At 28.5% G+C, this 16,699-nt stretch overlaps 1 protein-coding gene across 1 annotated transcript; it reads left to right on the plus strand.

The window, feature by feature from the left end:
- Nucleotides 1–2,533: 2,533 nt before the first annotated feature.
- Nucleotides 2,534–15,314, plus strand: LOC111037750 (the record flags this gene model as incomplete). Its single annotated transcript, XM_022320491.1, has 3 exons — nt 2,534–2,778; nt 2,855–3,081; nt 14,457–15,314. Coding segments are annotated over 3 exons (1,017 nt in total), but the record flags the coding sequence as incomplete, so codon positions are not given.
- Nucleotides 15,315–16,699: the final 1,385 nt, after the last annotated feature.

Consider the following 16,699-nt stretch of genomic DNA (forward strand, 5'->3'; position numbering starts at 1 on the left):
ATCTATACTCACTTAAAAATTAAAACATCGTAAGAAACCAACCAGAGACCACAGATTATGATCTCAACTAAAAGATTGATAGTACCTATAGACAATTTACCCAATATCAAAACTAACAGCTCACTATTGAGATTGGTGAACGAAAATTTGCTAAGTCGGATGTAAAGTAAGACGGAGACAACACATGGGTGTACGACGTCTTCTTAAGGTAATTTTTTTAATTTTTAGATCATTTTAGGATTTTAAGTGCATTTATCCAACACTAAAATCCTGTTTTTAAAATTCTATATTAAGAAAAGATTTTTACTTAAAAAAATAACTTTTTAACGTGCTAACAAGGTTTTACCTAATCAAATATTATTATAATCGTAATTTTTCGAACGGATCCATACAACATAAACAATTAGATTACGAGTGGCGACGAAAAATTAAATGAGAACAGTTCTCTTTTTAATTTAAATTTCAAGAAGAATTGAAATAAGTGCAATCCTAAAACTCTTTTAAATTTAATAAATATATTTCTTGGTTCAAAATTTGTTTAAGATAAATATGAAGTGCATTTTTTAACTGAAATATTTTGAATTTTTAGTGCATACAACTATTATTTTTTTCCCATTACATTTCCAGCTATAATAATTAAAACGTTTTAAACATACCTACCTACAATAAGTGTTTTAAGTATTTTTTTTAATGTATGTTGATTATAACAGTATCTTAAACTGTTCAGTAAAATCCAATAAACGTTATTATGATTACCTACAAAGTACAAGTTATACATAATAAGTTTGTGCACAAACTTTGAACATGTTTCCTATATTTTAAATTTTAATAGACCAGTACGCGTTTTTACAGTTGTCAACGTCTACGATTTAAAATAGAAATAATTGAAAAACATTATAAGCTATATTATTTTAAATATTTTTTTGTCGTAATTCAATTGTTCAGCACAATACAGAGACAAAAAACTATAATATACGAGATAGAAAAAAAGATATTATATTATTATCGTTGTTTTATTTTTTATCGCAGATAAAAAAGTATTAACTATTAACTATTCAATTATATATATATATACGTTGATTTGAATTTAAATCATTGCTATTGGCAGATTATTTTTGTTTACTTCAATCGCGACAATCTATACCAATATACGATATTCTTTCCTATATTTATAATACTTATCGAATCATTTTTTATAAAGTCGGTTTAGCGTTGTCTAGCGCTGTATTATTATTATTATTATTTGCACATCATTTTGCTCCAAGTTTTTTAAGGAACAACATTTAGCACGTCACTGTCGATTTATATTCCAGCATAGTAGCATACCTATTTGTATTTTTGTGTTTTACTTTTTGATATTTAATATTAAATATTATTATTTAAATATCATGGAATTCAGAGGATATACGTATGACAATAATGGAAAACGGAAAGGAATCACGTAAGTACTTACAACCTTTATGCTTTATGCACCTAATTTTATTGTTATAAAATAAAATACAATAGATGTAGCCATATAGGTAGTGATAACTAGGGCTCGAATTTCAATGCATTTGCATATTTTTTTTAAAATGTCTTACACGATGCTTTCCAAGTTACTCCATGTTCTAACCACAAAATTTTGGGGCAGATTGTTTGCATTTATAGCGGATTTTATATTTTTTAGGGTATTTTTGACGTTTTTAATGCATTTTTAAATTATTTAAGACATTTTTTTTTACCTATTTCTTCTCCTATTAATACTAAAAAAATTGATTTCAATGAAATATCAACATAGTTCTACGTAATATAAATCATTTACATTTTGAACTACAAAACATCAGGTAGTCTGTTTATAAATTAGACAAGGCTGGAATATCACACCAACCAATAGCCTATTTAATTGCATACAACTTTTATCAGAGTATAACAGTGTACCTAGACGTGTAGTGCCTACATTAGTACAGTGAAATACAAACGTCAAATTTAATTTTTTACTATTTTTTTATATTTATAAATGTACCTATACAATTTTACATGTTAAATGCATTTTTTTATATTTTTAGTTTATTTTTTAGAGTTTATAGTTCATAAATGCATTTTTTGATAGGTCATTTAAATCCAAGCCCTGGTGAAAACTTATAAATGTAATGGAATTAAAGGAAAATATTATCATACATCATTGTAAAATCGCTGTAGAATCTAATAATCGCATTATGTGAAATGATTATTATAATTTTATAATTTTTTTATTAAGATATTTTTTTCAAAATTATTTTTATTATGAATATTTCTAGAAATGAATCAATAGTCAATATTAAATTCTTGTTAAAATATAATATACAGGGATCTAGTATATTGGATATCAGAATTCTTAATGCAACAATAGAAATAAATTGTACAGGACATGAGTACAGGACCATAAAATAAAAACCAAAATTAAAAAAAATACATATTTATGAAAATTTAGTCCCAAAAATATAATATTATAATATTATCATTTATGCTTACATTATGGTTAATTATATAACATTTTATAATATGATTAAATACAGATAATTTTTTTTTTCTAATTTTCAGTTATTATAAATGCGCCAAGTCGAATAATGTGTGTTGCCCTGGTACAGCCAAAAGAAATGTGGATGGTACGTTTGTTGAACTTAAACCTCACCTCATCACACATTTAAGATCAATGGATGATAATGGCAATTTGTTAAAACTGTTTAAATCAACATTGAAGACAAGGGCCAAAAATGAAAATTCCGCTTTAAAAACCATATATGATGAAGAATCGCGAAGGTGATATTAAAATGAAAAACATAATTATTTATCTCTTCATTGACAATCGAATAAAATATACTCTTAACTGTTTCAGGCATACTGTTGCAGCTGCTTCATATCCGTGGTCAACTGCTGAAAGCCTAATGTGTTTTGCCAGAAGATCTTCGTTGCCTACACTACCACAGACGCTTCAAGGTTTGGCAACACGGTTTGAAGATGGCTGTTTGAATAGATTTTCTTGTTGTGATACAATGATTTTTCAAGGATGTATTTCTGATACAGAAGGTAAATTACTAACTGCAAAATATAAATCCCAATTGTGTTACAAAAATATTTATTTACTTATTTATGATTTATGAAGATTATAAATATTAATATCTAGTTGTATACATTTGTTTGAAATAATTTAATATTGTAAAAGCCAAACAAACCACCTATAATAGCAGAGCATTTAACAGAATTTTAAGATTTTAANGGTCGACCGGCAATACCCCCGCGCGCGGAGGGCGTGTAGTAATCCCACCACTCCGCCGCTTCCACCCTGGCCACCGCCGTCACCTACACCTCCACCTCCGCCGCCGCCGCCACCGCCGCGTCGTCGTAACCATGGCGACCGCATCCTCTGACGGCCATGAATAATGAAGGCGAAACCATATACACTGTACTCGCGGACTAGAGTAGACGAGTGTGTGGGTGTGCGTGTGTGCGCACGTATAGAGTGTGGAACGGCGGCCGATAAGATTCCCTCGGCGGCTGCTGCGGATGTTGCTGCCGCTGCTCCGCCGCCGCCGCCGCCGCCGCCGCCCCTTCCTCCTCCTTCCGCAATCGTCGACGATCCCCGGATGAGCCTCGTGCGGGTTATACGTGTACACAGTCAGTCCTTTACTTTATAATAATATAATATTATATAGGTATCTACTGTAACCATTACCGTGTAGTCGGGCCGCAGCTTTCCTATGTTATAATATTATTATAGTGACTATGTCTCCGCGGATCCGATCGTTATAATATTACGTAATATATTTAATATAATATCGGCTAGCGTTGTCCGCACTCACTCGCGGTTCGTCCCGATCGGAACGGCGTCGATCGTCGGACGTCTTTTGATATCTTCGCGTGGCACATGTTCGTGCAATACTATTTTTAATATTGTACCGATCCCGACATCAAATCATTCTACGATTATTGCATGGCCGGCTGGACGACACGCGACTTGCAATATTTTGTATGATCAAAGTATGTGTAGATGTGCGAATAAAATATACAACCGTGTGTATCAATTGCTAGCGGTTATCGCTCTTCGGTCTCAGATTTATTGTGTGGACGTTTCTAGGTCCGTGAAGATATACATTTCGAGAGAAGTACTATAAACACGCCATTACTGCATTGCGATTATTGCGTTCTCGAAGATGTCTCGATGTCTTTTACAAAGATCAAAAAAGCATGACACAAAAATTATTTTGCACTATAAAAATCTAATTATGCCTACAGTATCCGCGGTCATACAGACGAGAAATATATTATTATGAATTCAAATCTAAATCTCGATCGGAAAGATTCTATTTCGAAATGTTATCAGTAGATATATATAAATAAATATGGAATTATGGTAATAATTAATAAATTATGGTAATCGCATAAATCAATATTAAAACCATTTTAAACTTCTGAAGTTAAAGATGAAAGATGAATCATATATATATGTATACATTTTTAAGAGTTAAAAATGACTTTTTATTAACGCATAACCACCATTATAATAACTTATTAAAATGTACCCTCTTGTATTTCAGTATAATTTGGTTTATTTGAATTTTCAATTATCATCATAATTACAATGTATATTTTTACATTTGGTCTCAATATATGTATATGTCTTACAATAGGTAGGTACTTGATAAACCCATCGGCTACAAATTGTAATATAGTATATAGATAGGTATTCAATTTATATCATTACATTTATTTTGACTAATTTATTATAGAAATTATATATTGCTGGTTATGTATGTGTTGTGACAAAACCAAATGTAATCTATTTATTATTTTCTATTACCACATGTGCACATCTCACTTCTAATTGCTTCGTTTAAACTACAGTAGTTAGTGTTTTGGAGAAAAAATCGTTTCAGTGTAAGGCATGCCTGACCTACGAGTCGAAATAGTATTACGAGCCACGTGAGTTTATATATGATAACAATATAATAAAATACAAGAGCAATGGATATATTTATATATATATATACGTATTTGTGTGAGTATTGCCCATTCATAAAACCTTACTGGTGGTGGTAGAAAGGGACGACGGCGTTTTTATACATACGTTTATGTATAAGGCGGAAAAGGGTAAAAACAACTGTTGCTCTGAACTTTTTTCCCTACATGCCACCACCTCCGCCACTGCCGCCGACGTTTTATTCACGTGTTTCTGACCTTTTTCACGCGAATTCGTCGTCAAAACACCGACCGTCTATTGTTTTATTTTTGTCCACTTCAGCTCACAGTTGATTTTAGTTCATTATTGTGTAGGTAGGTAAGCACTGTTTAACTTAATAAACATATTCGAATATTATTTACGATTAGGTAGGAATACAAATATTATTTTAGTATGTAATATTCTTTCTTAGACGTCTTTGTTTTAGATATTATAAAACATAAATTTTAATCATTTCAAAGATGAAATTTAAATTAAATAGTGTCACTGATTAAAAAAAAAAATTGAATAAATAAGTAATTTTGTAACATTAAGCACACTTTCTTATTTTTTTGTTAAGGTACAAATTGTATTCGGTAAGCGGAATTTACCTTAAATGTAATATAATTATTTAAAATGTATTAAGTATAAACACAAAATTTAATAAATAGTTCTTTAACAATGATGTATTTTATTGTATTATTGATTTATGTTTGTTCAGTGAGTATGCCAAGATAAATAAAATAAATAACAGTTATACTTCATTAGACTGTATGATATTTATTGATTTAATCAAATTAATTAACACCTATATTATATTATTATTTAATATTGAAAATTTGTTATGGATTAATAATACACAATTATGCCAGTTACAGCTATTTTTTACAGCACAATTTCTACCAAAACTAAAATAATAATCAACTATTTTGACCATACTAATTTCAACTTATACCTATATTAGCTATCCTTACTTGATTCTTTACACTTTTTATGTTTATTTTATGTCATTTATATGAATATAATATATTCAATTTAATGCTATATTTTTTATTATAAACAGTGATGTTTTGTGTACATTCAATTTAAACAACAATGAAATGTGATCACAGATAATATTTCTCATATCTAAAATATAATTAATTTAAAATAAATTATTTTTCATATAGGTACTTATGTGTATAATATTATGCCGTGAAATAAAAATCATATTTTATTATATTCCTAATTATAATCATTACAATGATGTTGTACTAAATAATATATTTATACTATATCATACATTTATTTTATTATTTGATATTTCAATATTATTCTTCTTTATTATTAATAGCGATCATTTTTAAATGTGTGCGTATTGTTGAGAGTTCCATGTTAATTTTAATTACGTTTTCGTATACTTTCTGAGAATAACGCTAATAACCCTTTTCATCGAGTTTCTATAAATACAGAATCTTAAGAGACCCCTATCCTTAGTGTTCGGGTAGATGGCGTTGTGTTTGAAAGCTTAAGGGAGTGCAATCATTGATGGCGCCGTACTCCCTCTTTTTCTTTTGGGGATGAAATTATTAGTTATTACTGTCGCTAGATGGCGGTCTATCATACAGCAAACATTATATAACAAATATTGACCATTATATTATCTACATGGTCGAATCTTACAACTCCATTTTCCACAGGTACATTATTACGATGATACTGTTAAATATTATATTACTGTATTGTAAAATAACAACTTTAAATGATTTTTTAATGATAGATGCAATTTGTATAGGGTTTATCACTTAAACGTCCAACAATGTCGTTGGTTAATACTCCTGCTATAAGAGTTTATATGTACAAATCACAAACTTTGAATAGCTATTAATATTTAAAAGTTTAAATTATTAATGCAATTATTGTTTTATAGTGCATTCAGCTGTTATTTTTAAATTATATATACTTATAAGTTATATTTATTATTCATTCATAATTATTAAATTACAAGTAGGTATATTTCAGAGAGACGGAGTGCCTTTAATGGTAAAGTGCTTACGAAAATGTGTATAGCACAATATTAATTATATATAATAGTGATAGATACAGCCATAATATATTTATGCTTTTATATTTTTATCTTGTATTTATCTCTTGTATATCTAAGTATAATTGTATACCACAATGTTGCATAGTAAATGGATAAAAATCAAATAAAGGCTATTGAAAGATGGATAAACAACATACCTATACATTATGTACGTATATATAATATAATGGACGAACACTTTTTTAATTACATTTATCGGATGTAAACCAAAATATTGGTTTATTGAGTATAATAAAAGCTATAAAATAATAACTGCACGAAAAATGCATGTTCCGTCCATTTCTAATAATATTATACATAGTATATTATAATAATCGTAATTAGTGTCTTTATTTTATATTCTTGTGCCGTGTAGTCAATTTGGCTATTCATCTACCTGTCATGCTCGCAGTTTGTAAATATTTTATCGCCAATGTTTTTAGGTGAAATATTATAATAATATATAATGTGGTATGTGCATTTTCGGTTATATACACGCACCTATGTGGCTATATAATATATATATATATATTCTTGTGCCCGGGGTACCATTGCACGATTAACAACACGACTGACCGTCGTATAAAAGCACCGCGGCAAATGGCTGGTAAAAACAAGGGTTTACGTTTAGGATGAGCGGAAACACAATATCGCGATACCCGGACGTTTTTAGCGATTCGCATATTTAATTTTACAAAACCTAGCGCGTGTTTGGGTATTCACAGGAATTATCGCGAAATTCCCAATTCACCACGTTTTCCGTGCAAAGGTTTTGTTTTTTAGAACAGCCACAATGTATTACAACGTTTCACCCGGCGCACGTGTGCAGGTAAATGCTATATTCACTACAGTGATATGCATGTCTGGTACACGTGAACGTTGCACATACACATTTTGTGGTATGTGATAAGTACCACTCGGTTCATATTCAGTTTTTTACCTGCAAAGTACCTATCTACAATATAAATGTATAACTTTTAATTTCATTCCTTTAAGGGATTCTTTTATTTAAAAATATTATAAAAGCAAACTCGATATTGATAAATTACTTCGATGTGTTCAGTTGAGACATAGCTGTATAGCCGTACAGATGATTAATTGTTTAAATAAACCTAGTTACATTTCTCATAGGTATTCCTTTAACAAAAATATGTAAATTCTTTGTAATGTATTCAGGTTATATTACCCGATAGGCGATAATATAAATTCTGATAATTTATTATAAAAACAGATTTTAATGTTTCAAATAAAAACCGTCACATTACAATAACTTAATTTTTCTTGATTGTATTAAAATATTAATTCTAATTGGTAAAATACAGGAAAATTCTTCTTTTTATGAGATTGGTTTAGCAAATGAAATATTTAAACATGTAGCTAACACCATATCTATACTAGGTATTGGTCATAATTGTAATACCTCCATTATTACTGGTAACTATCCATATAGTTATAAAAATAACTATTTGTCATTCCAATATTTGAATGTGGTGATAAAAACTGTGTGATAATTAGAGACCCATCGTTTCAACTTTAACAATATCAAAAAATTTTGAAAAATGTTTTAAGTCAAGGTTAATGAATTTATTGAATAAACAAAATTTCTTTTCAACTAATCAACTTCATTTTCATACAAATATGTCAACTATTGATTCTCTAATTAAAACTTTTCACTTTACACTGCAGTATCATTTGGTTAAAAAGTCTTAACTTCAACAATTCATTTTACTCAGTTGCAGACTACGACATTTTGGTGGCAAATTAGAATACTGTGCCATTAAAACAAATACCCTTAATTTAATAAAATATTGTATTTCAAATAGACTCCAAGGAGTTAGAATAGATGAAAAATGTATTGATTATTTCTCTGTACCACAAGGTACCTACACCGTTGTAGGCCCTATTTCATTTATAATTTATTTTAATAGTTTATTCAATTTAAAACTTGATGCTGAAATCTATTCCTATGCAAATGATACAGTTATACTTGTTGAGCACAAAAATTAAAATAATGATTTACTCGACATTGCCAATAACTTTTCAGATTCGTTACGATCACTGTAGATCGTTTAAATTTCAGTTATTAGCTAGTCAAGCAAGCTTTTATATATTATCATATCATTATAATATTATCTATAGCCATGTTTATTACAGTATTTACTATTTTATAATGTCGTCTTTTAGAATTTCAGCTCAATGCCTCACAGAATTTTGAGTTATATTCTTAAACTTACAGACTTAATGATATCTAATAATTTTTATTGATTTTACAAATGAATTTGATATACGTATACAGTATTTAGACATAGTTGTAGTATAATATAATATTATATAATATTCAGTATTTATAAACTATAAGCAATTAAATTTAAATCAATATTAAATAATATATTACATTTGTAAATAAGGAAGTTGGATTCTCCGTAGTGAACAATATTATTATACTGCAGTTACTTTTTGGACACTGCATAAACTGTACGCATTTAAATTAAAATGTGCACTCTGTATTATTCAAGGTGTTTTTTGTTTTTCGTTTTATTTTAAACCACGAAAAGTAAAATAATGACGTCCCATATACAGAAGTTAAAATGGCGGTAGAGACCTGAGGTTATTTTTTTCCCCTGGCTACTAACAATACATAATCATTTACCAGAGCGAATTCTACTACGGTATTATATTATTATCACGACGACCGTAAAAAGGAAGGGTGGGTGGTCTCCGGCCGAAAGGGAGGGGTCCAGCCAGGGTTGGATGAGGCCAAAGAAAAACAAACAGACGTTGATTAATCTTGCACTTGGGGTCTAAACAATGTTTTGGACCGTCAAGTGCTTATAACGCGGGCTTTTTCTACGAAAAAATAAACTTTATACATACAGCGAACTGTAAGCCCGCCGCAGTCTATATATATATATTTTTTTTTTGTTTTCCACCACCCCTTTATTCACTCCCCCCACTCGTCGTACACAAACACACGCACGCGTTTTCCCTTCCCCTATCACGTAAACGTACTCGCGTACATATATACTATTCTCCCCGTGACACGAACAGACTGCCGTGCCCCGGAATTAATGAAATGTCAAGCGCAAACCCCACTCCACCCTTCTTCCCGACGCACACCACCCCCGACCGCCAACAGTTCGTACAAAAATAATAATAACGGTTTCGCGGGCTCTTTCGCACTTCATTTGTTCAACGAGTGTACAATATATAGATATAGGTATATGTATGCGTGTACGCATATACACACCACATACACGCACGTTGATAATATATACAGTGTAGTATTGGTATGTGTACCTGCAGGTATATCTGAGTATATATATATGCGTACATGGGCCAAGCGGCAGCCGTCGCAACCGAATGACCGGATTGTATTAATATTTCAAATTAAATTTGAGATGATTAAAATACATAGACTGTTAAATAATGTTATAAGTACTTAATAGACGAGCGTGAGTGATGGATGCGTGACCGACGAAAGCCCATTTTATTTGACAATTATTTGCCAAACCATTTTTATATTAATAAATTGACTGCATTGCAGGATTATGTTTAGGGAAATGCGGCAGTAGGTATTTAGGTCAAGTTTTTTTGTCTTTAGAGAAAGCTATGTACTTATTTTTGCTGAAGTTCAACCTCAGATTATGTTTTAGAAACCAATCGTTTATTTTTTACATCTATGACTCTACATTTTGAGTACCCTTTTCCCAATTGATATCAGATGTAATTAAAGCCATATCGTCAGCGTGAGAAAAAGATTTACCGTGTTATTTTAAGTTTCCTAACGCAGTTACATATATAATATACAGAATGGGAGATAGTACAGTGCCTTGTGGGACACCATTATCAATTTCCAATTCATTGCTCAGATTATTTGTGATTTTGACATCTTGTTTTCTATCTTGTTAATATGATTTAAGTATAGATTAAAATAATGATGTATTAACTATGCCTATTGATTTGAAAATATTTAGTAGTTGCGATTATGAGAGATACTATCAAAAGCTTTACTTAGGTCCGTAACATAGTGATACCTAAGGGTTTTTATTTTTTTCAATATTTGTATATATGTTTCTAGAGAGTTGTGCTGGAGCATCTTCCGTCAAAATAATTTTTCTAAAACCATATTGCGATGATAGAAAGATAACATTTTTTTTAGGTATTAGGAGACAGCATATGGCTCTTTCGAATATTTTAGAGAAAACATTTATCAAAGATATTATTAATGTCTATAATTGGTGAATAATTGGTCTATGATTTGAAATAAGTGATTTATTACCTTCTTTATATGTAGAACTTACTATAGTTATTTTGAAGGAATCTAGCAAACTGCTTTCGACTAAAATGTTGTTAAAAATATATACCAGAATATCGGCAATATATTCCTTTATTTTTTTAATTAATTTGTTGAAATTCTATCTTAACTCGGGGATGAATCACCTCTCATGTCAGAAGTCATTTCAAGAATTTGTAGTTTAATTATTTTAGATTCTGAGCGAAGCGATTTATGAGTGGATGTATTGATTTTGCAATGATGTGTATTTTTATACTTATTTATTATTTTTGTTTTGTATGTGTCTGTTATCACAGTTTTTCATCTATGGTTTCACTGAATATTTGTGTTAAAATTTTCAAAATATTTTGATTTGCGTTGAAACATTTATAGACATATGAAATTGCCGCATATTATTTGTTTTTTTTTAACTCGAGTCGATAAATACATTTTAACTTGATTAAAAACTTGAAAATGTAATACAAGGCTCCTTGTAAGTTGTTGTTAGTGGAAATTAAAAAAAAATGAGCATAAATCCAATATAATTTTTATGAGGGTTTAAATTTAGAATTTTGATAAAATTCGTAAAAAATCATGAAAATGAGCAAATTATATTTAGTTAGAAATTCATAACAATTTTTTTGTTTATATCTAAGATTTAAAAATTTAAAATAAGATTTTTCACAAGCTTATATACCTTTATCAAAAGAAAAATTTCTACCAGAAAGTCAAATTAAATTTTTATGAGCGTTTTAAGTTGACATCTTTACAACATTGAATATTCACTGGATTTGACGATTTCTCTTGTAGCAGTCTTCTTATTTAATTTGTTGTAATTCAAAAACGAATTACTGTAGACACTTGAAATTTACACCAAATGTCATCAATTTATAAACTTGATAAAATATTCAAAATATTTTCACTCGTTTTAAACTGTTGACGGATATTTTAAATTTTCATTTTTTTTTTCATTTTTTTTTTCTATAAATGTCAATACAATTTTATTGGTAAAAAAGAATGACAATATCATACAAGACTCTTGATAACTTATTGTAATTAGCAGTTGAAAAATATTAAAAATACATAGGAACAATTTTTTGTATAAGCATTTATGGTTCACAATATGGTTTGACAATATTTATCAAATTGAAAATAGAAAATGATTTTGTGGTTAAAAATGTATACAATTTTCAATTTTTTTAGTTAAGGATTGAAAATTTAAAACAACTCCAACTTAAGCAGTTTTTTCCATAATAAAGAAATTAAAAAAATATATGAATACAGTTATTTTATAAAGACATTTAAGTTCAAATTTGAATATATTACACAATTGCATATTAACACAAAGAATAACGTTTATCATTTTGTTGTAATTCGTTTCGAAAAGAGCCCAATTGTACATAGGTTTATTTAATATTTTTCCAGTATCACTGATAATTTAAGAATAATTTTAAATTACTTAAGGGCTATAGATCTACCATATTAATAATAAATAATAAAAATAAAAATATCCTCAGCTGAAATACCGTCTTCGCTCAGATTTGATATCATTGAATTCAAATTTAATACCATCTATTACAGCGACCTCTTAAATACTTAATGTACAGCAGAGCGACATCCAATTACCCGCTTTTTTTCTAAGATATAGTGATTGGTAATAGCTGGGTTTAATTAAGGGTATATTTTCATTAGTAATTGAGTTAGTATCTATTACAGGATTTTAATTCACCATAATAGTGAAATATGTATTAAAAGGGTTATAGCTTCTAGAAAGGGATTGGTGCTTGAATCGTGTATTGAGGTATTTGTATATTATTTTAAAATTTTTCCTTTATGGTCGATCGTAAATTTTTTGGATTTCTACTGTTTAATTTTTTTACAATTTCACCATAAAATTCAAGTTTCTGTTTATTGAATTCTTTATGTTAATTTATTTCTACATTGTTTATATTGATCGACAAGGGTTGTGTTAAATGATTGCTGTCTAGTTGCAATATGTAACTTATCCCTTTTTTATTGAGTGAAATATACCTGGTGTTATCTAGTGTTAACATTGAAATGTGAGCTTAACTATAGACTTCTTTTCATTTTAAAGAAGTATGTTTGAACGTCTTTATTTCTAGGTATTGAGTTACACAGGTATTTTTAAGAGTTAAAAATGGTAATTATATCACTATTGCTGTTCTCTAAACTTATGTCAACATATAGATATTATAATGTAAGAATATATTTTAAATGCTGTTTATTCATAACAGTGAACAATCATTTAAATGTGTTGAATTTACAGTACATAAACTCCATAAAACAATCTATGGTATTTTGATCTAAGAATTTTAATTTGCTCTCAATCTTAGTGTTTCTGACTGAAAAAACGGTATTATCCGTATAATAATAATGAAATATTATATGCACTATTGAAAAATGGGTATACTAAGCTATAGTTCGAAACATCAACTTTAAACATGTAAAGTATATGGGATATTTTAGCAACTAAAAGAGTTACCATCAATTAAAGTAATGCAATTTTCTTAAATTTCGAACTGCTACAGGTAATTAGTATAAAATATATTCTAAAGGAATTATAATTCTACCATAATAGCAAATTGAAAATATCAATACAATTATCAAAAACGTATTGTTTTTCAATTATTATCCGAAAATGATTGAATATTTTGAGGTGTCTCATTGTATATTATAAACACGATGACATTTTAATGTATTTTTTTTTGAAAACTTCTTCAAATTATTGTATTAGGATTTAGGACAATTGTACCAACTGTTATACATCTGTTTAAAATTTAGGCATATTTAATTTGATACATATGAATATATTTTGCGCAAGAGTTTTAATACTTTATACAATTTATCTACCAAAAAAAAAAACTCACATATTTGTTCACCTGTTTTTGGTGCNTAAGTATGCTAGCGTTGTATAAACAAATTAACTTTTTTTTAATTTAATAAAAAGTTAACAAAAAATGTGTATTAACTTTCAACTTAACTGAATTAACCTATAGTTAAATTAACTTTTAACTTTTTGTTATTGGTTGGTGCATATTAACTTAACTTAACTGAGTTCAAAAAAATCATTAACTTGCCCAGCCTTGTTTATTTATATACAATGTATTTGATCTTAACATTTTGAGTACCTATATATTAACTAATTACTAATTATACTAAATTTTGTTTAGATGAATTATGTGGACTAAGCCAAAATTATCACAATATTGTTAGACAGCTAGAAAATGGATTACAGCCAACTAGAAATTTAAAATCAAAATTTATAATGAACTCGAAGCGTATTAAAATGGCAACCGAGCAATATGATGCAGGAATAATAAGTAGTTGGCAGTTTTTGGTAAAATGTTCTTATTCTTGCACATCATACGAAGAAAGGCTAAGACGTTGGGCATTGGACATTGAAATCCAAGATATTGGAAATCCAGAAATCATTAATGGAGAAGATATTATTGCAGAACCACTGCCAGAGCAGTTAGTACACAATGATATGCAAGAAGAAACAATTTCGACTTGCATTACTTGTACTATAGAAACTGCTGAAAATAATATTTCACAGTACATAGCCTTACCATGTGGACACGCATGGATATGTGAAACATGTGTCTCAATTCTCAATGAGCAATACCCAAAACGGTGTCCAATGTGTCGCGCGGATTGTGACACATTTCAAAGAATATATTACGGTTGAACAATTTTATTTTATTGTTATTTTACAGGCCTAGGCCACCTTTAAGATAAGTATAATTTGTATATATATATTAAAAAGAATTAATATATTATCAATTCTATATAATTATAAGATTTGAGAATGTATTTAAGTAACTGGTGAGTAATATGAATATGTATTATGTAGAATATAAATCAAAGAATTAGTGTCAATAGGTAAAAATAATGGGTTTAAAAATAAAAGTCTTTCAATATGTATAGTATTATTATAAACTGTTTGAACTAATATATTATATTATAAATACTGTTAAAAATAAGCATGAAATACTATTATAGGATACATAGGATACATATATATATATATACCTATATGTGTCCACATGGTAAGGCTATATACCGTGAAATATTATTTTCAGCAGTTACTATAGTAATATAGTATAGTGTACAAGTAATGCAAGTCAAAATTATTTCCTCTTGCATATCATTGTGTACTAACTTACTGCTCTGGCAGTGGTTCTGCAATAAAATCTTTTCCATTAATGATTTCTTTATTTCCAATATCTTGGATTTCAATGTCCAACATCTTAGCCGTTCTTCGTATGATGTGCAAGAATAAAAACACTTCACCAAAAACTGCCAACTACTTATTATTCTATCATATTGCTCGGTTGCCATTTTTATACGCTTCGAGTTCATTATAAATTTTGAAGATTATAATGTAATTTTATAAAGTTCAAACAGTTAATAATAATACCTACTATAAGTATTGAAAGACTTTTATTTTTAAACCCATTATTTTTACCTATTGACACAAATTCTTTGATTTATATTCTACATATTACATATGCATTATTCATATTACTCACCGGTTACTTAAATACATTTAAAAAATCTTATCATTATATAGAATTAATAATATATTCCAAACAAATGATTTACCCTCCTCCCACCAACATAAAAAAATGTACCTACTATACCTGTATTATATTATATATACAATAGTAAATTGTGAACTAAACAATTTTTATTTTGGTTTTTATAATATGTTATGTAAAGTTTGCCTAGCTCTATAGCATTTGTTCTTTTTTATAAACATTAAAACATGTATAAATATAATATTGATGTTTTATTAGAAATATAATTTGTTTGAAAATATTTTTTGTGTTAGTTTATATTAATGTTTAATATAACNGGATACATATATATATATATACCTATATGTGTCCACATGGTAAGGCTATATACCGTGAAATATTATTTTCAGCAGTTACTATAGTAATATAGTATAGTGTACAAGTAATGCAAGTCAAAATTATTTCCTCTTGCATATCATTGTGTACTAACTTACTGCTCTGGCAGTGGTTCTGCAATAAAATCTTTTCCATTAATGATTTCTTTATTTCCAATATCTTGGATTTCAATGTCCAACATCTTAGCCGTTCTTCGTATGATGTGCAAGAATAAAAACACTTCACCAAAAACTGCCAACTACTTATTATTCTATCATATTGCTCGGTTGCCATTTTTATACGCTTCGAGTTCATTATAAATTTTGAAGATTATAATGTAATTTTATAAAGTTCAAACAGTTAATAATAATACCTACTATAAGTATTGAAAGACTTTTATTTTTAAACCCATTATTTTTACCTATTGACACAAATTCTTTGATTTATATTCTACATATTACATATGCATTATTCATATTACTCACCGGTTA

The sequence above is a fragment of the Myzus persicae genome, unplaced genomic scaffold (genome assembly GCF_001856785.1).
Source record: "Myzus persicae strain clone G006 unplaced genomic scaffold, MPER_G0061.0, whole genome shotgun sequence".
Taxonomy (NCBI): Eukaryota; Metazoa; Arthropoda; class Insecta; order Hemiptera; family Aphididae; genus Myzus; species Myzus persicae.